This window comes from Mandrillus leucophaeus, unplaced genomic scaffold, assembly GCF_000951045.1.
Source record: "Mandrillus leucophaeus isolate KB7577 unplaced genomic scaffold, Mleu.le_1.0 Scaffold1745, whole genome shotgun sequence".
NCBI lineage: Eukaryota > Metazoa > Chordata > Mammalia > Primates > Cercopithecidae > Mandrillus > Mandrillus leucophaeus.
The window spans coordinates 37,269-61,879 of record NW_012101749.1 but is presented as its reverse complement, the minus strand read 5'-3'; the positions used below and the strand labels follow the sequence as shown (position 1 = coordinate 61,879).

General features: G+C 49.9%; 1 protein-coding gene across 1 annotated transcript in view; it reads left to right on the top strand.

The window, feature by feature from the left end:
* BOC (BOC cell adhesion associated, oncogene regulated) overlaps window positions 1-24,611 on the top strand; it is a 75,992-nt gene that overhangs the window by 46,815 nt on the left and 4,566 nt on the right. Inside the window, exons 5-15 of the mRNA XM_011977210.1 lie at window positions 10,579-10,725; window positions 13,088-13,231; window positions 14,717-15,010; window positions 15,378-15,650; window positions 16,690-16,997; window positions 20,409-20,568; window positions 20,982-21,092; window positions 21,566-21,772; window positions 22,141-22,322; window positions 22,874-22,979; window positions 23,348-23,470. Coding sequence (XP_011832600.1) covers window positions 10,579-10,725; window positions 13,088-13,231; window positions 14,717-15,010; window positions 15,378-15,650; window positions 16,690-16,997; window positions 20,409-20,568; window positions 20,982-21,092; window positions 21,566-21,772; window positions 22,141-22,322; window positions 22,874-22,979; window positions 23,348-23,470 — 2,055 coding nt within the window. The remainder of the gene's footprint in view (window positions 1-10,578; window positions 10,726-13,087; window positions 13,232-14,716; window positions 15,011-15,377; window positions 15,651-16,689; window positions 16,998-20,408; window positions 20,569-20,981; window positions 21,093-21,565; window positions 21,773-22,140; window positions 22,323-22,873; window positions 22,980-23,347; window positions 23,471-24,611) is intronic.

Here is a 24,611-nt window from a genome sequence, read left to right as displayed (position 1 = left end):
CTTACTCCAATTAACAATCTACGTCTTTAGTTTAATTTTGTCCTCAGTACCTTCCAACTTAATGCATTCTATTTCTAAAGGCTTCTGTTAAATAAGACAAGACCAAAGTTCATGAGTCCCACTTGAAAAACAGCAAAGCACTCATTCTCCAGTGCTGACTCCTATATTTGGATGTTTTGGATGTTGGTGCCCTAAGAATTGGGAAGCATTTAGAATTTCTAACAGGGCACAGTAAGATCTGGTCCTGGCCATTGAACATCTCTCAGTCTCATGGAGAAGGTGGACTTTGTTAACACATTAGTCATAAAGCAAGGCAGCGCAGTGAGTTGCCTGACAGAGATGTGAACAGATTTTAATGGGCGCTTGGAGGCTAGCAAGGATTCATTTCCATTTCAGGGAATTGCGGAAGACTCAGGAGGTGAGCCTTGAAGAATGTGTACACGACAACCTTGATTTTTAATTTCTGAGTCCTCACATACCTTTCTCAGACCTTTAACAACCAAATTCAGCTCTTAACATTGCGTATTCAGACCGAGGCCCCGTTGCGTTTCTGGGATGGCACCGATACTGCCATAGAAAGTTTTATTTCCATAGTGAGATATTTCCATGGTGAACTCAATCGAATTCTTTTTTTTTTTTTTTTTTGAAACGGAGTCTCGCTCTGTCGCCCAGGCTGGAGTGCAGTGGCCGGATCTCAGCTCACTGCAAGCTCCGCCTCCCGGGTTCACGCCATTCTCCTGCCTCAGCCTCCCGTGTAGCTGGGACTATAAATCGAATTCTTAATCTAGCCACCAGGTGATTGTCTCTCTCTCTCCATCTTGTTTGCCACTCACCCCATTTCTCACTGTTCCTCATCTCTTTTCTCTTTGGGTATGAACACTTTCTGATTAAGAAAGAAGCTTCAGAGTGTTTCCTCCGGTACTCCCCACTTCCGCCCCCGTCTGGTTCACTTAGCCAGTGACTCCCTGACAAAACAGGAGGAGCCATTTGCTCCAAATTGGAAAAACATTTGTGTGTTGGCTTGGGCGTCAGGGAATCCTGTACAGCTTTTTGCTTTGGGATGAAGGGATGGCAGTGAGAAGAAGGGTTGGAGGGAAAGAAAACACAGGTGGCTTCCTAAGCCGCCCCAGGAGGGGAAGGAGATGTGCAGCTGGAGAGGAGTGTGAGCCTGCCTTGGCTGGGAGAGCCAGAGAGACAGCTCCACACAGGGGGATGGAGTTGGAAAAGGAGAGCCAGCTTGAGCTTGAAATTTAGTTGTTCCATACCATAAGTTATGTATATTTTACTTTGCCAGCTGGGCAAGAAAATGACTGAAAGATGGCTGAGATTCAAAAGGTGCTGAGCAACTTGAGCATCTTAATAGGAAATGAACAAGGAATACCCTATAGCTTTAGGGCAAAGTTACATCAATGCTTTCTGTTTTCTACTGGATGCAGGCAGAAATTCATAGCTCACAAGAATTGTCCCTGATACTCTGGTGAAATCTTCAAATGGCGTTGGCCACTCTAATCCTATTAGCCCTGGTGCAAGTACCCAGACAGATCCGTGGTGTAAGTTCTGCTCAGAGCATCTTGGCAGCAAATGTCTGTCCCAAACAGCCAGGGATCCCATTCTATATTTATCAGAGGTCACTATTTACCAAATAGACCTCAAGTTCATAGTGCATCTTCTATCAAGGACACCCTTAAGGACTCTTAACCCACTCCACCCTTGTCCTCAATTCATTCTTTGCATTCACAGGCAAATGATTAAATACAATCCTGGGTTCATTTTCTAAGCTAAGAGAAAAGGGAAGGGGCATGTAGTATATTGATTCAGTGAGCCAAAACACAGTGTGAGGAGCCTTTTGCACCAGAAGCCAAGAGAAAGATTGATTTGCCGGCTTGAAATCACTGGACTCCTTTAAGGAGCAGGGTGCAAGATGGTTCCTTTAAAGCAAAAATGAAAACCAAGAGAGCAAATGAGTCCTCGGTTCCCTCGTTTTTTAAAAACAGCTTCACACCTCAGCATCCCCTATTTCTCGTGTGTGTGTGGAAAAGTTGAGCAATTTCTACTTTGACTTTGTTTTTAGACTTTCAGCCATTTTTGGTGTCTGGTAATAATCTTGAGCTTTATAGAACAGTGAGTCCGTCCTGCTAATTAGACGTAGTGTTCACATCCAAATTAAAGGATGATCACTTCATAATGAGAAAAAATGTAAACAAAAGGAAAAAACTAGCTGAAGTAAAAGCAGCGTTTCTTTTCCTATAGGGAGGATTGTGATTAATAGCGAGGTGCTTGCAGCCTTTCCCTCAGGCCCACTTTCCATCGCGCACTTTCTCCTAGCTTTCAGAATGGTGGTCCCTTAGCTGGCAGCATCTTGCTCTCCATCCCCATCCTCAGAAGGTTCCCACCTCCCTTGGGTTACTAATTCCTTCTCAGTTTTCAAGACTCAAGTATCTTCTCTAGGAATGTTTTTTGACCCCTTCAACTTCCAAGTCTGGAGTAGGTTCTCTTCCCGGTTTCCTTAGTGCCTTGGTTTTGCTTCCACAGCCCTTCCTTGTCTGTCTACCAGTAGGGTAGGAACTGTTATTATCTGTGACCACAGTGCTGTCTATGGGGCCTGGCACACCACAGGCCTTCTGTGAATATCATGAAGGAGGAAGACTCCCAGATAAAACATGTCTGAGGTCTAGAAGACCAAAAAGGGCATACAGAGGGTAAATTAACAATTTCTGAATTTCCTTTTCAAATTCTGATATACAAAAAGTTTTCAAGAAGTATATAAGAAAGGATAAAGCAAGAACTCAGGATACAAAGAGGATGAAGATACAAATGGATTCAAGAAAGGTTTAGAAAAATTGATGAATGTCAGAAGCATAAAACAGCATTTGAAAGAAACTGAGATGTTTGGAGGAAATTCTGGAACCTCAGGGAGATGCCAGTGAATTTGGCTCCATGACCTAACACAGGGGTCCCCAACCCCCAGGCAGCAGACCAGTACTGCTCCATGGCCTATTAGGAACCAGGTCGCACAGCAGGAGGTGTGCAGTGGACCAGCAAGCATTACCATCTGAACAGCACCTCCTGTCAGATCAGCAGTGGCATTGGATTCTATCAGAATAGAATAGAATAATAGAATAGAATAGAATAGAATGGAATAGAATAGAATAGAACAGAACAGAATAGAATAGAATAGAATAGAATAGAATAGAATAGAATAGAATAGGTTTCGCAGTTCAATAGAGGGTGTTCACCATTAGAGGGTGAACCCTACTGTGAACTGTGCATGTGAGGGGCGGTTGCATGCCCCTTATGAGAATCTAACTAATGTCTGATGATTTCAGGTGGAACAGTTTTATCTCAAAACCATCCCCCCCAGTCTCCCCACCCCTGGTCCATGGAAAAATTGTCTTCCATGAAACTGGTCCCTGATGCCACAAAGATTGGAGACCACTGTCCTCACATATACCTCAAGGGGCAGCTCGGAGTGGGTAGATGGGATTGGTGCCACCAAGGCTGATGGGAGAATGCAGTTCCCAGGTGTGTGGGAAGAAAAAGCAGGCCTCACTGCCCTGTGTCTCCCACCTGGAGTTCTGTTCCTCAGGGCCACACCAAACGGCCATCCTCATTCTCTCTCTGAGCTCCGCAGCCTCCGCTTTCTCTCCTCCCTCTCTTCTTGCACAGGCCGCCAGCCCTTCCAAAGGCTGTGCCAGGATCCAGCTCTGGCTGTGATGAGTCCAGACCACCAGGACTCACATTAATTTTCCCACTGCTAAGTTTATAGTTTATATTTGGTTGATCAGAGAAATATGTGTGATGTGGGTTGCTGGCAAGTAAATCCTTTTTTCCTTCTCTTTCTTCAGTATACTTTTTTCCTAACTATTTCATTCCTTCAACTAGTCCAAAAGAAACTCCCCAGTTCTGCTAACCAGCCCTACCTCAGAGCAGCCCTGAAGTCGGGTAGATGAGATGGTCTACAGACCAGGCATCTTCTGTGTTCATCTGGCTGCCAGACCCAGTGGAGACATGGCTCCATCCTTGACTTGTCTTTGAGGATTAATCGCATTTCTTGTTCTCTTATGTCTTTTTTAAAAATAAAATATTTTTAATTGGTTCAAGCCAAGAAATTCCTGAAGCCTTAGGCCAATTCATTGCAAATCATTTAATGACATTGCAAAATAGGTTCTTTTTAGTCTCTCTCCTGCTTCCTCTCCCACTCCTCCCTTCTGCTTTCCCCTCCTGCCCACCCCCAGATTTCTCTCTCCTGTCTTGACTTTGATTTTCAGCCCTCATCCCCCAGTCTCTTTCATCTCTTCTCCAATCTCAGCTTTCTTTCACTGCTCAAATCTGGGTGTAAATCCCACCTCAACTCTCAACTGAAAGGAAAAGACAGAAACAAGATTTAGCAACTAATGTGTTTGGCATCTACAAAGGTTTGGTTTTTCTTCTTCTTCTTCCTCCTCCCCATGGAAACTCTTTTCTTTAAATACAAAAGAGCATGCCTTGCTTTCATCAGAAAGTGTGTTTGAGAAATTTCATGTCATGTTTCCATGGTTGTCAGGAGAGAGCTTGGGAGCCAAAATTATTTGTGCAATTGGACAGGCAGAAAAAAATCCCAAAGAGAGCAAACATATTTATCCAGTCTCCCTGCCTGCAAAGGGAGGAGCAGTACTCACTCTGCCAGCCATGTTTCTAAGTGTCTCTGTAGGTCACGGTGTTGACTTAGGCTGGAGTGCTGGTGGAGGTGGTGAGGACTACGCTGGAGAACACCACGCTTGTGAATTATTGTGTCCTGCCTTGTCTATGTGATTGAAAGCTCCCTGTGGTTAGCAGCTATGTCTTTGCTTCTTTGTATTTTCTGCAGTGCTTGGCATAACAGACAATTCTGCAGCACCTGGCTTGCTAAATGAATGACTCGATGATGACTGGAGGGATGGTATTTTACCAAATGCTGGTTTTGTCCCACTTTGTGGGCTGCAGGGGTCTATGTGCCAGGGCTGAAAGACTTATTCACTACCCCAAATGCATGGCTTCTGAGATGCGTGCCCAGCCCACAGTAAACCCCAGCCACTCACCGGGTGCCAGGCTTTCTGACCTCATGAGAGCACCATGAGGCTCCAGCCTTTCCTCTGCTTCTGTAGTTGTCCCACATCCTCAGCAGATAACTGCCGTGGCTTTTCACTTGCAGATCATTTTATTTCAGAGGAATAACCTTGGGGTCATGCCAAGCCATGGTTCCTCAAATGACTTGGGGGTCGAGAATTGTGTTGGGACTCTTTGTCCATCAATGAAGCAGTTTGGGACACAGGCGAGCCCCCATATTGGCCAGAGGCAACATAGCGAGGAGTGTCAAGGACGCTTTGTCTTTTCAGACTCTATAGCCAAGTCTCTCTGATAGCCATGAGCCAGGTCAGAGAAAACTCTTAGTAACTTTACTTCTCCTGCACCTTGGGTGTCTCTCAAAAAGGGACTGAGGTGCAGGGAAGGACCAAAGGATCAGCATGCCACTGAGTAGTGCTCCATTAGGGCAGAATCCTTTGTGCTTTGTAGCATTAGCCACAGGCACAGTAAGCTGCTGCAGGGACAAGTTGAGGCTTGCAGGTTGTGACAGTTGGGGAATAGAATTATCCATCAGCCCAGAAGCCTGTCAGTGGTCCTGAGGCTGCTAAGCCATCCTGGCAGCATTGCCACGTGAGCCCCATGCGGTGCCTCATGACCTGGTGGATCCCATCCAGCCCTCTGTAGAGGAGTGCAGGCTTGCCCTGTGATCCCCAGGAACAGGCGAAGGGTAGGAGAGGACTGTATGTGAGAAGTACCCGCATGGGTACAAGGCCAAAATTTCTTTAAGCGTTCAGCAGAGCTCATGGATATGGGGATATTGGTAACTCCATGCAGCATCCAGCGGATGGTGGCATCTTCTCTTCTTTCTTCAAACAGAATCGAGCTTCGATTTGCAGCTTAAAGGAGGATGCAGGAGAAGACTGAATGAAGAACTCCCTTGGAAGTGATTGTTAGGTTTATGGCTTAGACCTGGGGCATTTAACTGAGACCCAACACATTCTGTAGTTGGACACGTAAAGTCCATGAAAATTGGGGGATAAGCTTACAATTAATATTTGACAATTTGTGTTATGAGAATGCATGAAGATACACCAAATGTAATTTAATTCATAGCTCTGTCGAACCTTTTAGTAATAAAGGAAAGATACTGGAAGGTGGTGAGAAAGAAATTCAAGAGACACTCAAGATAAAATGTGCCAGTTTGCAGTTTCACATGTGATCCTGCTGATGGCAGCCACATCCGTGTACCTTTGACAGTCTTTAATTTGCTTTCTGTTTTTCCCATAGCCAAAAGGTTCTGTGCCTGATGCGCCCTTTGAATGTGAAGAGAAAGCACAGAGTACATTATATGATGTGTGTCTGAATACATCCCTGTAACCTCTGTGTTCAGAGATCATACAGAAGTGATGTATCAGAGTGTACTTCTTCCCTTTGGAAACTGAGCTCCCAGAAGGAAGGAACTGGGCCGGGGTCTATATGGAGCCCAAAATATCATGGGCTTTCTCAGAAATCGCGAAGTTCTGTGACAAGTAAATAAGGTCCGTAAACCTGATCAGAGATGGCCCCAAAGACCAGGACTTCTGACCTGTTGGGAGCTGAGAAACAAGATTGGGCCTACTAGCATTTGATTAATGTGGACAAGTTAATGAAGTAGCTGGAAAATGCACAAAGAGAGGATGCGAAAAAAGGGTGTGAGGGGAGGGAAGGTAAGAGGATTAAAGCTGCAAAAACATTCCTCTAATGGATTTCTCAAACACACCAGCCAACAGGCAAGGGCAGGTGTCCTGTCAAACCATTTCTCCATGAAACCTGATCCATCTTTCTGCAGCGGAGGCCTGCTAACCTCATTTGTAATTGAAGGGCCCGTCCCTTATTTCCAGTGAAGCACGCTGAGCAGCACAGGGACTGGCCAGGAAACCGGCTTTGCAGACAAAGGGGCCTGGGAACAGGCTGGTTTCCTTCGTATGCGCCAGCTAGAGCTCCTCTCTGCATCTGCCCCGTCTGACGGCTGATTAGGCTCTTATTGATCATGAACTCCCCACCCCTCCCTGGCCCCCCTTCCTGTCCAAAAACACTAGAAAAAGGGAGTCCTCTGATTTTCAGATCATTCATCACTTCATTATTCTGCCTTTGATCCCTTAGTGAAACTCAAGTTTTACTCGAGCAGCCAAATTGGGAGTGTTTTAAGCTAAGGCTTAAGCTTAGGAGGCATGGGGGGAGGGGGGGAGCAGGGATGGGGGTAGGACGGACAGGGCCAAGAACCAAACTGCTGCTTATTTGTTTTGAAGCCAGGAAGGCTCGCCTGCCAGTCGCCGCTTGTGGGGAGCTGGATGTCCAGCTGGGGTGCCCTCCGTCCTGCCTGCACAGGCTGTTGTGCACATGTTGGCATCAGAACAGAGGGGCTGTCTGGCCGCATGGCTGACCAGTGCCCAGCTTCATGCTCCCCCACTGCACAGCCTTCTGTCTCCAGCTGAGCAGCTGTCAGAGGGTGCAGCAGAAGCCAAGAGGGGATTAAAAGGGCCAGTGTTTTCTACCACTGGGTTACTGAGGTGGGTGCCTGGCAGAGTACATGCTCCCTCCGTGCCTGGATAAGCCCTCAATTACAACGGGCAGGAGCCTGGGGCCGTGAAGACGGAGATGGCGTCCTGGTGCCAAACTCCTTTCAGTTGCTTACATCTTTCTTGGAAAGTGATCTGCTAGGTTTAAGTATATTCTTTGCTTAAGGCAAATATCCTTGGAATGAGGTGAAGAAAAGGAGGAGGAAAAAACAAAAACCTATTGGTGGAGTAGTTTGGGATTTATTCGACCATGGAGGAGAATGTTTCACAGCGCCGGAGGAATTTTCCAGATGCCCCTAAGCTCACAATCACTCACAGCTCGCTTTGTGGGGAGCCTCCTGACTTGGCAGGTACAGGGCGCACTGGCCTGAAGGAGGATTAAGGCCTTTGCATTTTTTAAGTGAATTGCTTTCAGAAAACACAGTTACCAATATTTAGCAAGAACATGTTGAGCTCAAGCAATTCCTTTCCCATAGTCCAAACCTTCCTCCTCTCTGAGAGGAAACTCATTAGCTATCTCGGCTGAGAGGCTCAGCCAGGACTGGGCTAAATAATTGGTGGGACCAAATGCAAAATGAAAATGTAGGGTCCCACGTTCAAGCATTATTAAGAATTTTAAGATGGTGAAAGCAGAGCATTAAACCAAGTGGTAGCCCCATCAAGTGCAGGGGCAGGCTGCGCACCCATCAAGCTTGTCTTGGGCTCAGACTTCTAAACTGTATTTAGCAAGGATTTAGAAAGCATTTGCTGTGTCCTCAGTACTATGCAATAGAGCTTGGGGTTGGGGTGAAGAGTGAAAAATTAATAGGTTTCCCACCAGGAATTTATAATTTAGTTAGGGTCAGATATCACACACACACCATTAAATAATTTTGAAATCATTATTTAGAAGCCCAGGAGGCCTACACTTACCCATAGGAAGGAATCTGAGAGATCTCACCTTGACCCGCAGGCATCATGCTTGTTCAGCCTGGAAAGTGAAATGGGGCAATAGAAGGGAATCAGACAACCAATCCCTGATTTTTTTTTAAGTTTTTTTTTTTTTTTTTTCCTGTGGGTACATAGTGTGTGTGTATATTTATCAGGTACTTGAGATGTTTGGATACAGGTACGCAGTGTGAAATAAGCACATCATGGAGAATGGAATGTCCATCCTATCACTGTTTCCACCACATCACTCCTTGAATGTCATGTATTTCTTATAGCACATTTATTAGACCTATTTCACTTCTTTCTTCAGATCCTGCATAGCCTCTCAAGAAACATTCTGTTTGCAAAATAACTTCCACTGGCCACACTTAGATATAATGTTCATAGAACATTCATTGTGCTAGGCTCTTGTCCGTTTCTTCAAAATGTAGACCAACTTTATGAATTTGAGTTTCTAGGCAGCATAATGGGCATCTTGTACCTAACTTGTGGGGCTCAGCTTCCAAGATACTCATTCATTCATTAACATTCATTCATTTATTCATTCAACACTTGCCAAGTGTGTTCTTGGGCCAAGACCCGGGTTAGGTTCAGGGGACACAGACAGGAACAAAACTCGGTCCATGCCCCAAAGAGTTCACAGTCTAATATTGTAATCAAAGGGACATCAATCCTTTCACAGAAACAAAATCCTTTTCCTCCCCTGTGTTGGTTTGAATTGACTAAGAGCTGCTGGGAAGTTCCATTACGTGGGAAGCCTCCTGACCTCACTGAATACCTTAATCACCAGGCACTGCTAGGGTGACACCAGTTTGTTTTTGGTAATTATCTCTTGTCTTCTGTGAGAAACCTGATTCCAGCCCTCTCTGGGTCTCCAGTGGAAACAACAGCAGAGGCAGGTGCAGTCTTGCAGTGAAATTGTAGTCAGGCCCGATGCTATCAGTCCCGGGAGCTGAGCAGAATTTGGTGTGGCCAGCATTCGGAGACGGTGCCTCCAGGGCTTTCTGAGTACCTTTAGGAAGAGAGTGTCTGGGTAAAATATGTCCATCTGTCTTATACTCCATTAGTTTTATTTCTCCTCTTAAATTCAGCTACCATCCTGAAAACCAGATTTCCAACTTGGAATGCATGCAGTTTTGTTGTGCAAGTGGTCCCTGTTTTACTCAGCAACATCAGTGATTTGGCTCATACAAAGAGAGATTTGTTGTTTGGACTCTTGGATTGCTTGGGAAACATTCTGCTCTTATTCTAGATGGATCTCCATCCTCTCCCAGTTTAGATCCCATGGTGGCGAGCCAGGAGAGATGGCCCTGGGGCTGCCAGAGACCACAGCCTCATGTCAGGACCCCAGCTCCTCCACAGTCCACTGCCATTAAGCCACCCTGGGGCGCTGCCTGTTGTCCTGGCAGATTCCTCTTTGCCTTAGAAAACCCTTAGGGTATCCAGAGTCCTGCCCCCAGCCCCAAGGAAGGATCCTCTGTGATGCAGGGTGTGGCTCCTGAGCAGCAAGTATCAGCCTTCTGGTTACAACCATGGCCATCAATCAAGTGCAGTCTCAGGCCTATCGCTTGTCATCGTGGATGCCTGAGGAGAGCCTGGGAAGGCTGTTCTTAATCAACTTGGAGAAAAGACATCAGCATTCTCTTTTATTGTTCCCTTCCATCTCTGTTAGCTGAGCCTTCTAACAGCTCTGCTAGGACATTTGTACCTTGACCCATCCCATTTCTGGGGTGGATAAGCAGAGCTAACTTGCCCCCACATCTCAGTGTAACAGATGGTCTGAGCCAGAGGCACCGCTTGATGGGATTCTCTCTGCACCTTCCCCCAACTTGTACATACAAAGTGAACCCCATCAGTGATGAGGGCCCCACATTCTTACAAACTCATGTAGACAACAAGGGGCTGGAGGAAGAACTTGGAGGATCCGCTAATATCCCCCTAGGTGTGAGCTTTGTCATGACTGGCAACACCAAAGCACAAGCCCACCCTGAAATGTCACACTTCTGCTCTGCTCTCCTCCAACCAGCACCTTCCCTTCTCTTCACAGATCTCGAGGACTTCAAGTTAGACGTGCAGCACGTGATTGAAGTGGATGAGGGAAACACAGCAGTCATTGCCTGCCACCTGCCTGAGAGCCACCCCAAAGCCCAGGTCCGGTACAGCGTCAAACAAGAGTGGCTGGAGGCCTCCAGAGGTGAGTGGGCGGGAACCCAGAGGCCGAGGCTGAGGCCAGAAGGGAAGCTGGCCTTCTCCAACCGCTCACTGCTCAACAAAGCTAGGGCAGCTGCGGCTGCCTCACAAACCCCCTTCAACCTGCCAGCAGCCCTGTCCTCATGCTGGCCAGCTGTCCTCCTGCCTTTTTTTTTCCCTTTTAAGAGACAGGATCCTGTTAGGTCACTCAAGCTGGAGTGCAGTGGCACAATCAGAGCTCACTGCAGCCTCCATCACTAGGGCTCAAGAGATCCTCCTTCCTCAACCATCTGAGTAGCTAGAACTACAGGCACATGCCACCATGCTTGGCTAACTTTATTTTTATTTGTTATAGAGACAGAGTCTCGCTATGTTGCCCAGGCTGGTCTAGAACTCCTGAGCTCAAGCAATCCTCCCGCTTTGTCTGGAATTACAGGCTTGAGCCACCATACTTGGTCATGTCTTCTTTCTTGATATGTAGTCCTGTAAGGTCCCAAAGTGGGTGGCTTCCATTACGGAAGTCCTCTGTCTTAGCATGAGGAATTTCTTTATCCTTTCAGGCCCCAGAAGATGATTGCTGAGATGCTGCTGTTCCATCCAGGCTCTCAGCACGTGGTTCTGCATGCTGCCTGTGGAAGCTCTGTGCCTCCCGGCACACACAGGAAGGCTGCCTAATAAGCCCATTCACGGAGCCCCAGGGTTCCCTGGCAGGAGATGGAGCTCTTCCCCATGCAGCAGAGCAGTCTTTGCAGTGGACTTCATTTTTCCCTCTCCCTGTTTGCATAGGAAATGCAGTTATCTCAGCTGTCACAGCTCCCTGCTCAAGCCACTGTGGACAGACATGGCAGCAGGTCCAGAGAAGCCAAGACTTGGTCCACAGAATGCCAGAGGGGAAGAGGTTGTCCCTGAAGTCAAAGCCAGCCTCTTTTCACAACTGACCCCGTACTCAAGGCCAAGTAGACCTTACTTGACCTGACAACACAGCTCAAAATGTATACCTTTTAATTGCTTGAGCCCAGGAGGCTGAGGTTGTAGTGAGCCAAGATCGTGCCACTGCACTCTAGCTTGAGTGACAGAGTGAGACCCTGTCTCAAGAAGAAAAAAAAAAGTATACCTTTAAAAATATACTCTAGATTTTAAGATATTTTTATTAACTCTTTCTGGTTGTGAAGGAACGTATGTTCATTATAGAAAACTTAGAGAATACAGAAAACTGTTTTCAAAAGGGTGAAACCCCTAATCCAACCACTCAGAACCAACTGGAGACTGGGGGAAGAAGAGCATTAATCCCTACTGTCCCCAGCAGAAGGTTGGCAGCAGCCTCTGGGAGAGGCCTGCCTGCCCCACCAGGGCCAAGGGTTTCTCCCACTCCATCTGGCACTTGCTAAGCAGCTCATACCTGGGTGGCCCAGCAGCAGGCAGGCACCAGGCTTGGCAACAGCACAGCTCTCAGGAGGGGCCACCAGGGCAAAGCTCAGCACTGACAGCCATAGCTTTACCTGCCAGGAAGCCAAATGCCACCCTAGTTGCTGGGGTGTCCAGGAGCTGTGAATCTGCCTCCTAGTTATAGAACCTGAACACCCCCGGGGCACCAGCCCATGGCACCCGTGGACCAGGAGCAAACAGAGCCTAACAGGCCTCTGATGTGAGAGAAAGGATTTCAGTGGCATTCATGGGGAGGACAGTGGTTAGAAGTCAGAATATTCCTCTCCAAGTAGCAAAAATGCAATAATGAGGCGATTCCGAGTGATGGCTATGACTGATGGGAAGATTTGCTCATCATTTTGGGAAGGGAGAATGAGGGGAAGCTCCAGAATCAATTTCCTCCAGGCTTGCAGGAATGATGATCTCATCTCTCATGTGTGCAGCATGGACCTCTCAATCCTTACAATGGCCCTGAGGCAGCATACATTAAGCCTTTTCACAAATAAGGAAACTGGATCAGAGAGGTTAATTAACTTGCCCAAGTTACATTACACAGTTAATACCCAGCAGACCCAGAGCATGAGACCATGGCTGATTCAAAATCCTGCTTTCTTTCTAGCCTCCCCTAGCTCCCTTGAAAGTATAAAATGCTCTTCCATAGACCTATGCACTAAGTTGTGGCAGTTAGTCAGTCAGCCAGTCTGTTAGCTGGTTGGTTAGTTACCTTTTCTCTCTGGCACTCTGTCCCTCTTGTTGCAAGGTTTTATGGGGAGAACAGCATCTTAGGCTTGGTCTTGTGGGGACTCAGGTGGACATCAGCTCCTAGTGTCTGCCCAGCCTGTTCCTCTCCCTCCGTGCACGTCTCCTTTGTGGAAGCTGCAGAGTGAAGCATTCTGGACCCAAACCCATCCCGTCTTCCCCTGGCCCTGCCCTTTCCACAGGTAACTACCTGATCATGCCCTCGGGGAACCTCCAGATTGTGAATGCCAGCCAGGAGGACGAGGGCATGTACAAGTGTGCGGCCTACAACCCAGTGACCCAGGAAGTGAAAACCTCCGGCTCCAGCGACAGGCTGCGTGTGCGCCGTAAGGCCCGGGCCCATCTGCTGGGGGACAGGGGGGATCACTGATGGAAGGGCTCACAAAGATAGAAAGGGAGGTAGATACCTGGAGGTGCCACATCCAAGCTACAATTCTGTGTGCACTGGCTTTGGCCAGGGGGAACACCTGGGACTCAGCCAGGGGTTCTCTCCCCTCTGGCCAGCCTCAGGGCCAGCGTCTCACAACACACAGCCCTCAGGCCTGGGTCTGGCAGGTGACTGTGCCTGCTGTCACACCTGCCTGTTGGAAGGTTTCCTTCACCGTTACTTTGCGATTGGGATGGGTCAGTATGTGTGTGCTGGGGCAGGACAGTGGGTCTCGTCTTAAGCTCAGCAGCAGACACAGCACGTGCCTTGCACAGACGTCCACATGGAAGGCCTCCAGGCCACCGTTCTGCCCTGCATGAGGTCCCTGGGCCTGCACTCTCTGCATGGATGAGGTGTGCCCAGCACCACCCTCTGGTGAGCGTCCAGGAGGCCCACATGCTCTCAATGCACAGGAAAATAGCAGCTACCTTTCCATGCACTTGTCTGGAGTCCCTGCCTATTCAGAGAAGTGGCGTCTTACACGGAGTTAGCTTAGAGGTGGCACCAGAGATGGAGTCACTGTGAAACTAATGAAGCGAAACTTCCGTGGTCCTTCACTCACTGACAGAGGCCTCAGAAGGGCCTAATTTCGTATCTATTGTTTTCCATTCTCTTTTGGGCCTTCAAAACTGTATAAATTTCAGGTTTTAGAAAACCTGGGTCTGTCCCTGGTTGGCATATAAAGCAGAATCACACGTGGTCCCTGTGCTCCTCGAAGGTCGCTGAGGAGCGGCACACATTGGAGAGTCAACGTGCCTCTCAGTGAGTTCTGTGCAGTTTGTCCGCAGTGTTAGAAAAAGATTACAGCTTCCCCAGCTGTGTCCTGATGAAGTACATAGTGATTTGCATTTGGGGACCTTGCACTATGAGAAATGCACGTGTTTAAACAGTGGATTCCATTCAGCTCAGCCGGAGGCCAGCTCTGAGATGCTCACTGTGAGAGACACTTGGGCCTGAGAACCATAGGGTGGGGCTGGGAGCATGGCAGATTCTTGTTTCCCATCTCATCCTCAGCCTCACAGTGCTCTTACTGAGGGCAAGCAGAAAGAAACATCTGTACCATCTAAATTGCCTCTCCGTTCCCTCACCTTTCTCTCCTTGCCAGCACACATCGTTAACTGTGCATTTGTTGTGTTGATGCTGCTGTTCTTCTGTGTTATCTCATTTCTTACTCATGACAGCTCCCTGCAGAAGAAGCCCTTGTTTCTGATAAGGACACCAAGCCCCAAGGGAATTCTGTAGCACACCCCGCTCCACCTAGGTTGAAAGACCCGGAATGGCTGTTTGATCCCATCTCCATGCTCTCTGGGACTGCCTCCTGGGGATGCTCTGCAGGACATCCTGGTCCACACGCCTTCTGTCCTTGCCCTCCTTGCCCCTCCAGGCTCCACCGCTGAGGCTGCCCGCATCATCTACCCGCCGGAGGCCCAAACCATCATCGTCACCAAAGGCCAGAGTCTCATTCTGGAGTGTGTGGCCAGTGGAATCCCACCCCCACGGGTCACCTGGGCCAAGGATGGGTCCAGTGTCGCCGGCTACAACAAGACGCGCTTCCTGCTGAGCAACCTCCTCATCGACACCACCAGCGAGGAGGACTCAGGCACCTACCGCTGCATGGCCGACAATGGGGTTGGGAAGCCTGGGGCAGCGGTCATCCTCTACAACGTCCAGGTGTTTGGTGAGTGTCTGCTGTGGACTGTCTTCTCCTTGGCCTTCTCTCTGGTCTGTGCAGCCTTTCTAGAAACGTAACCCAGGCTCATGGAGGGTTTGCGTCTTGTGAAAGGCCACATGCCGAGTGAGGAACAGAGGCAGGCTGAAGAGTCAGGGCTCTTCGGATCCCAGAGCAAGGGCACACAGTCCTGGAGCCTGCCTGTCATGACTCTGACGGTGGAGACGTCGGACCTCTCCCTCCCTCTACTCTACCCATTAGGAAAAAGCAACAGCTGAAGGGCAGGGGGAGCTGCTCCTAACTGCATCCCTCCCCGCCCATCTGGCCTGGGACAGAAAGACCCAGTCCTTCTCACCCTGCTCTGGTTTCCTGGCAGAACCCCCTGAGGTCACCATGGAGCTCTCCCAGCTGGTCATCCCCTGGGGCCAGAGTGCCAAGCTCACCTGTGAGGTGCGCGGGAACCCTCCGCCCTCCGTGCTGTGGCTGAGGAATGCCACGCCCCTCATCTCCAGCCAGCGCCTCCAGCTCTCCCGCAGGGCCCTGCGCGTGCTCAGCATGGGGCCTGAGGACGAAGGCGTCTACCAGTGCATGGCCGAGAACGAGGTCGGGAGCGCCCACGCCGTGGTCCAGCTGCGAACCTCCAGGCCAAGTGAGTGTAACCCAGGGGTTTGAGATTCCAGATGATGATTCTCATTTGAGAATCCATTTCTCAAATATACCAGTATATAAGATAGAAAAAAGTAGCTTTTAGTTGTAAGTTCAAATTTATATGAACTTAATAAATCAGAAGTGCAGATTTTCACTAATGAAAATAATTCATTTAATTGTTGTATTTAAAAAAATATTTCTGTGGAACCCAGTTTGACAACCACTGCTCTAGTGCTTTGGTGAAGAAAAGCCAGTCTGTCCTTCTCAGCAAGCTTCATTCCAGTTGGGGCCTATGCCAACTGAGCAGTGACCATGCTTAGCCTGGGGAGAGGTAATATGGGGGTGCAGAGCAACATGGCAAAGACCCTGCCCTTGAGAATTCCCCTATGGGGACGAAACTTACAAGTGAAACGACTTGAGAAAAATACAGCAATGAGTACAATACAATGCTAAGTCAGCATTATCAGGTGCCCGTATCCTGTGGTGGGGAAGGTCAGGTAGAGGAGAGACAGGTGCTGGCAGATTCTGTAGAAATCTCCTGAAGGAAGCACTGCCCCTCCTGGCCTCAGACTCTCAGAGGACATTTCCAGTTGTGTTCATGTCTCATGTTCAGTAGCAAAAGGCCCACATGGTGCTGTGGTAAGAGTCCACCATGAAGGGACGTGTCTCCATCTCCAGCCTAGGCCGAGAAGGAAGGCGCAGGGCTCCTGGGCCTCGAGAGGAAATTGAGTTAGTTCACGGGAGATGCCCTTCACGTGGACTCAGGAGAAAAGCAGGCCACAGAGAGGTTTGCTTGCCATGCCCAAGCCACCCCTGAGCCCCTGGCCGGGCAGACCAGGCTGCTTTTTCCTTCTGGCAGGACAGGGACACCCGCGCTGTCTTCCATGGAGCCCGACTGGGCAGCACAGAGTGGGTGGCGGTCGGGCTGATGGTGGGCCCAGGTTGCCTCTCTGACTTCTTCCTGTTTTCTCCCCATTTCAACAGCTCAGCAGGTAAACCAGGAGACTAACCTTTCCTTCTCCTTCCTGTTGGTCCTCCAGGCGTAACCGCGAGGCTACGGCAGGATGCTGAGCCGGCTACTGGCACACCTCCTGCACCACCCTCCAAACCCGGCAGCCCTGAGCAGATGCTGAGGGGGGAACCGGCGCTCCCCAGACCCCCAACATCAGCACGGCCTGCTTCCCCGCAGTGTCCAGGAGAGAAAGGGCAGGGGGCTCCCGCCGAGGCTCCCATCATCCTCAGCTCGCCCCGCACCTCCAAGACCGACTCATATGAACTGGTGTGGCGGCCTCGGCATGAGGGCAGTGGCTGGGCACCGATCCTCTACTATGTGGTGAAACATCGCAAGGTATGGCCCTGGTGTGGGGCCGCTGCCTCCCCTGCACAGCCTTCCCAGCAAAGCTGAGCAGAGTCACTGCCTCCGGGCCATTGAGTTCCTGAAGCCTGAACCAGTAATCCCCACCACTAATCAGGCCCTTCTGTCTCCTCCAGTGTCCATCCCTGCTGCCTCCCAGGGAGCTGGTTGTGAGATGGTCGTGTGGGACCCTGGAAGGTCCAGGAAAAAGCCTTGTGCGTGCATCCAGTACTAAGCTCTATGCACACATTTCCCAGAAGCTCACACTAGCTTGCAGTCCCTGAGGAGATGGTGAACAGTGTCCCTGGTAACCATCATCCTCCGTCGTTAGTTGTTGATGTTACATTTTGTTTTTTTATGAAAGTAAGCTGTGCTGGGCACATGCCTGCAGGAACCCTGGCATGGTAAGCCAGCTAGCCTAATGCCAGGAAAACAAATATTTGTGAACAAGTGTTTTCTCTGTAGGCTGTAAAATACCCCCTCAGTTCTCAGAATCTGTCATGGCTTGGGTTTGACAAGCAGGCATTTGAGCTCAAAGCACATCATGTTGTTCAGACCTCAGCTATTTCTGCTTGACAGAAGGAAGTCTGTCCAGGTGAATGTTTCAGGAGCTGTCAGGGAGGGAGTCTCGGGCTCTGACGGGATGCGGGGGCAGAGCCCAGTCAGGCCTATGCTCCTGTACACTGTGTCCTGTGAGGCAGGGCAGGGTCCCCAGGCAGCCACTCTCGCTGAAGGCTGTGCTCCTACCTGTTGTTACCCCACAGGGATGAGGACATGAAATTCCCCATAAGAAAACATCCTTGAAAATATTTCTGTTCACTCCAAGTATACGCCATTTTCTTTCTAAGGCCATTCGATAGTAGAAAACTATTATTCTTAAATGGAAAATTGTGTTTGATAAATAACAGCATGTACGTGCTGATTTTTATTATGCATTTATATTACTTTTGCTTATAAAAATGCTATGTGCACTTGATGGAAAGCATATGAATGTGGAATTAAAAGTATTTCTCCACTCCTCCCCACCTCCACAAACAAGCAAGAAAACAGAACCAAGCCTGCACAGTGGAGCGCGCTAGCTGTGCAGAAGCCGTTTCCCTGCCTTAGAGCCTGGCCCCTGACTCCTTCTATTCTGTTCTTTCCCCTTACATGCTCTCCTAGAAGACCTTGGGTCAGGACAAGTCCACAGAGACCCTGGGGTTGTCAGAAAGACACCTAAGGCAGAGCACCCCCTATGCCCCCTCTGCTGCCTCCCCAAAGGCAGGGGGACGGGGGGAGCAGTTTCTCATTAGCCCTCCACCTGCTGGCCTCTTCATAGGCAGCCAGCAAAGCGGGTGAATGAGTTTTTAACAAAAAGCAGTATTGTTCACATGTTGTAGGGCAGGGCTAGTCCTAATCCTATTTCCCCGTGTAACTGGACACCTCCATCTCAGAGTTGTAGACAAAGATCAGGGCAGGCCAAACGCCCATGGTTCCCAGGAGACAAACCCAGCATGAGAGCAAGAATAATATTTTTCAGGCCAATAGGTGGCCATGAAGCAGCCTTGCACAAGAGGCAGACTGGCAAAGGCCGTGCCGTGGTGATCCGGAAATGCCAGGCTCAGGCCACATTCACCCCCTCAGTGTGTGTGACAGTGACTAATTACCCTTCTATTTCTTATTTTCATTTCTGGGCCCAGTGGAAGTGTGAGGCCAGCGCTGGGAGGGCAGGGGTACATGGGGCGCAGGGGAAGTGAGAGTCCGGACAGGCCCCTGCTGCTTCTGGCTTCTCTTAGGCTCCAGCCTGGGGGCTCCTCAGCCTGGGGTTGCCAAGGCAGAAGTTCTGGCTTGAAAGCAGTTCCTCTCTTACGGAACTAACAAGTCTTAAAGATCCCCAAGAAAGAATTTGAAATCAAAAGTCAGCATTCGGGCTGTGTTTTTTCATCCGCCTTCTCTTGCTGGGGACTGGGAATCGTTCAGCTAATTTTCACTGTTTCACATGCGCGAAGCAAGTTTCATTTCCTGGTGCATCTGCAGACCCTGGGCTACTGTGTTTGGGTTTCCAGCATCACTGGGGAGTCTCAGTTTGTAAAAATGTCTCCCCTTGGAACAAATCCTGGAAGCCTGACAATGAGCCCAGACCATTCCTGTGCCTTGAATGGTACGTTTTGTTCAACTTTGGAATATTCTGCTCAGGGAGAAGAGCTTTTCCTTCCAGCTGTTTTCTTCCTTCAGCAAACCACAACTTGAGGCTCCAGCAGGCTCTCTGGGATGTAGAGTTGGCAGTAAAGTCTGTTGTCCCAAAAGGTGGGGCAGCTGAGATGAGCAGCCTCTCAGCATCACCTGTTGGGGAGCCTGGAGCTCCCTTATTTTTTCCTTTAAAGAGCTAGGAATTTGAAGCTATTAAGGATTAATGCATCACAGTCACAATTCATCCACAGTTTTTAAGTTCTGAGCAAGGACTGAAGGCAGGAGCAGAAACAAAGGGGACTGAAATGATAGAAACCGCACTGGGCTGAGGATGTGGGGAGGGGCCTCGAGGGGCCAGGCATTTGTTGGGGATCTACTGTGCACCAAGCTCGCTGCGGGGCACTTTATACAACTTCTCTCATTGAATCTTCAGAATAACCTGAGAGAGTTTATTTGCCTCGTTGGTGAAATGCAAAGCTGAAGGGTCAGAGGGTTAGGGGACTTGCTCTGAGTTACACAACCAGGATTTGAACCCAGGACTTTGGATCCCAGACTCTTCTTCCCAGGATAGGGCGCAACGATGGGCACGCTCTTTGGAGTCAAGTCATGGTTTCGGTGCTCACTAGCCATGTGGCCTTGAGCAAACTGCTCATTTCTCTAAACCTTAGTCTCCCTATTTGTGAAGTGGGAACAATATTAACACCAATCTCTTGGGCTATTTTGAGGAAAAGGAAGTAGCGCCTATAAACTGCTTAGTTCCATGTGTAGCACAGAGTAAGCCCTTAGCAAATGTTGCTATTTCGTGGGTGCTGATACTTTCGTTATCTTTCTCATCATTGTGTCTCATTAGAATATAAACAGAGGGAACTGCGTTTGGTTTACCTACAGAAGGAGAAAGAAAGCAAAACATGGAGGTTCTTTGAAATACAGGGAGAAAAGGTCTTTGGAGGAGTTCTCAGCAATATCAGTCAGGCTCTCTGACTTCCCCACTGAGGTTTCTTTGATGAGATCATTAGACGAGGGATCAGAGAGCCTGACGTGAATGTCCCACTGAGGCTGGTGTCCCATAGCCAGGGGGGGTCAGTCTGAGTCTGTGCCGCCCCAACCCCAACCTGGCCCGTTGTCCTTCCCCTTCTCCTGCCCTCTTGGGCTCAGCGCTGCTTTCCTTGCAAACCACAGCCCACTCGTAGCCCGAGGCTGAGACGCTAGTCCTTATACCAGCTCCTTCTCCAGCAGGTCACAAACTCCTCTGACAATTGGACCATCTCTGGCATTCCAGCCAACCAGCACCGCCTGACCCTCACCAGACTCGACCCCGGGAGCTTGTATGAAGTGGAGATGGCAGCTTACAACTGTGCAGGCGAGGGCCAGACAGCCATGGTCACCTTCCGAACTGGTGAGAGTCAACCGTTGCCCCTTGCTTAGGGTTTCCATGGGTCTAAGCAAGTTCCAGTGGCCCAGGTGAGAATTCCTGCTCACCTTGCCCCATCCGTTCACTTGAACTTCATCTTTCCTTCCAGCTACCGCCTCCTTGTGGTTTGTGTGCTAGGCTGAGGCCCCAGCTCTCATCAGGAGAGCTGCCAGCCGGCCTCTCTGGCACCCCTCGTCCCTCTCTCACACAGGGGCCAGCAGTAGTACCACAACAGAGCCAGTGTCGGCCGAGGCTGAGCCCACACCCTCAGTGCCCTGGATGCTTATTTGCATCACTTTGTCACGCCCCTCAGCAGAGTCTCAGGCAAAAAGGACTCTGTGGGAGGGAGATCTAATGCCTGCTCTCTCCCTTGCTGACTACAACCCATTTCCACCCAGGACGGCGGCCCAAACCCGAGATCATGGCCAGCAAGGAGCAGCAGATCCAGAGAGACGACCCTGGAGCCAGTCCCCAGAGCAGCAGCCAGCCCGACCACGGCCGCCTCTCCCGTAAGGCCCGAGCAGCAGGGACGGGACACGCAGTCAGGACTGGAACTGCCTCAGAGGGCCTGTTCCCGTTTCTGAATGGGGTCTTACTTCTGTAGGTCCAGGGTTTTTGTGACATTTTCTTGGCATCTCCCATTTAACCACAATGAGGAAATGTAGTTTGGAGCTTTTTAAATAAAAAGCTGGCATTGATGCTGGGATTGCTGACTGGGTGCATCTAGAGAGCAGCAGAGGCCAGAGCGGTGGCCCTTGGGCCTCCATACTCTGGCTTGGCAGAAGGATAGCATAAGGGGTCTTAGCTCACAGCCTTCGCCCAGGAGAGGGCAGCCCGGGCAGCCGTGGGGGGGTCTGACGTGAACACCAGTGGGTGGAGGGCTGTGGGGAGGCGTGGACCCGTCAGGAGCAGGCCAGGCCCAGTGGGCATTCAGCCATCATCTCACCCTGCTTCCTTCCTTACTGGGTGCGGTCTTTCCCAGCCCCAGAAGCTCCCGACAGGCCCACCATCTCCACGGCCTCCGAGACCTCAGTGTACGTGACCTGGATTCCCCGTGGGAATGGTGGGTTCCCGATCCAGTCCTTCCGTGTGGAGTACAAGAAGCTAAAGAAAGTGGGAGACTGGATTCTGGCCACCAGCGCCATCCCCCCGTCGCGGCTGTCCGTGGAGATCACAGGCCTAGAGAAAGGTAGGGGCCTGGCCATGCTGTGGCCTTGGCCTGATCCCCCAGCTGCCCCTGACCACCTGGAGGAGGATGACGAGCCTGGGATCCCCTTCTCTCGGCCCAGGCCCCCACCCACCAGCATGCCTCCGTGTTGCTGTCTGTGGTGTTTACCACAGTCCTACAAGCCTTCCGCCTCCCTCCAGAAGAGCATCTAGAGCCATCTCCCCCGCAGCCTGGCTCTGAAAATGGCGGGTGTTCTTGTGAGGCCTTTGAGAACTTGCTTTGGGGAAGGGCTGCCCAGAAGACCCTCCAGGTCCTGGGCCTTGAAAGGCCATGGGAGAATCAGAAGGTGTTTCCCAGCTCCTGAGTTCAGTGAGTGTCCCTCTCACCAGGCACCTCCTACAAGTTTCGAGTCCGGGCTCTGAACATGCTAGGGGAGAGCGAGCCCAGCGCCCCCTCTCGGCCCTACGTGGTGTCAGGCTACAGCGGCCGCGTGTACGAGAGGCCCGTGGCAGGTCCCTACATCACCTTCACGGACGCGGTCAATGAGACCACCATCATGCTCAAGTGGATGGTAAGCGGGCCTGGCCGTGGACTGCAGCAGAAGACGGCCTCCCCTAAACGCCCTTCCCTGTGAGCCTGGGGATGAGACTCCCCCAAACAGGGCACCTGAAAGCTTCATCAGTGGAATTTGGAAGGCTCTTAGTGGCTGGAGCTGCTCTAGTGGTCTCCTGTTGATTCTGGTGCCTTGACCTGGTAGACCTCTCCCTCCTTCCTGCGCTTCCCCTGATACCACAGGGGATCCCAACACAATTGTTCAGGGCCCCTTCTCAGCCGCAGGGGCCCCTCACATGTCCAGGGAGATCAGAAGCAATTGAAGTCTTTGGAGAAATGGCAATTTGTTTCTTCTCTTCAAAAGCTTAGGGACGTCTAGGCTAAATGAAATAATGAGTGATCTTCACAACATTTTTCAGAGAACCTCAGAGATATCATTAGAAATCTTTGCCGGGGCCCCAAGTGAAATTCAGACTCTGGACTGGGGTGGAAGCTTCATACACCAGTGGTTTTGCTTTGATGATGTTTTCTCTGCTCATTGTCAACTTGTTTCTTCTCCATTCCCTATAGTACATCCCAGCAAGTAACAACAACACCCCAATCCATGGCTTCTATATCTATTATCGACCCACAGACAGTGACAATGATAGTGACTACAAGAAGGATATGGTGGAAGGTGAGACACAATTCTGTGTTTATAGCTTCTGTGTGCTATAATTTCCTCCGCTGGGATGGGGGACAAGGTGTTGGTGAAATCTGGCGAAGCATAAACCTGCGTCTGGTGTGACACAAAGCTCTGAGCTCCATGTCATTGACTCATTCATAATACCCTTGAAGCTATCAACTTCATGAATCCACATGATGATGGGACAACATAGGTGGACACCTAGAACATTTCCTCCAGCGTTCCTCCATACGCCACCCCTGTGCCAGTCAGTGGCATCCTTCCCCACACACTGCCCCAGCTGAGTCTGACTATGAGATTGGGATCAAGAAAAACCATGTGCACATTGCCATGCACCATTCTCTGACTCTCTTTCCCAGGGGACAGGTACTGGCACTCCATCAGCCACCTGCAGCCAGAGACCTCCTACGACATTAAGATGCAGTGCTTCAATGAAGGAGGGGAGAGCGAGTTCAGCAACGTGATGATCTGTGAGACCAAAGGTGAAGCTCTTTGGGTTCTCTCTCCTGTCTTGGTGTCCCAGCAAGGGAAGGCAAAGTCACCATTCCCTGTGCGGTGCTGGGTCTCTTTTCCAGGAAGACTGTTTTCCACATAACCTCAGACTTGGTCATGTTTCACTCTCTACTCATTTGTCTGTGCCTAATACTAAATAGGCTATCACGACACCTTCAAGGAACTTGGTAATTAACTCATCCATGAAATCAGGGGATACACCTCATTCTTAAGTTGGGAACTTCCTATAAATACTTTATTCCAGCAGTGATATTTGGTGCTTCCATGGGTTGGTTTATTTAACTGAACTACAATCCCATGAGATGGGAAAGGAAGTGGGCATGAGGAAGCTGCATACTTTAGCCAAGACCGTGCAGCCAGTTAGGGGTAGAGCACGCTTTGGGCTGGGATTATCTTAACTACAAGACCAGACCCTTTCTATTGCACTTAAAACATGTTAAACGTAGTCACATAATAACTTGTTAATATTTGCACATTGGTCAGATGGGGAGATAGCATTATCTCCATTTTGCAGGTACTGAGAGTGAGATAAAGCAGTTGTATTGCAAAGAACATAATCAAGAGAGGATCACAAAGGAATAGGAATAGGGACAGAACAACACATTTTCCTCTCATCAAGGCAACAGCATTCTCTCTTCTGCTTCACTGGCTTTCAGTCATTCAGCAGATCCTCCCTGAGGCCTCTGTGTCCCTCCCTGCCCTCTTCCGTCATGCACACTGGAGGGAGGGCGGATACATGCACAGCCCAGAATCCTGGATCACCTGGTGCAGGGAGTGCCCAGAGGGAGGAGGCGGCTTCATAAAGCCTTCACACTGGTCTGCTGGAAGACTGAATCTCAGGCCAGGATGAGGAGAGAGTGGCCTGGGGGCAAGGCTGGACATAGCGCCAGATGGTTGGAGTGTCAGGTACTGGGAAGGAGGTTATAGGAGTGAATGCCCAGGAAAGAGGCCACTGAGGATACTGTGAGATGAGCCGGTGCAGCCAGGGACAGCGGGGGCCACGCGAGGCTGTGAGGTGGGGGAGGACTGTCAGTGGATTTGTCTGTTGAGATGGGTCACTGGGGTGACTGCAGGGAATGGGCTGAGGGTTGAGAACTGGGGCTCTAAAGT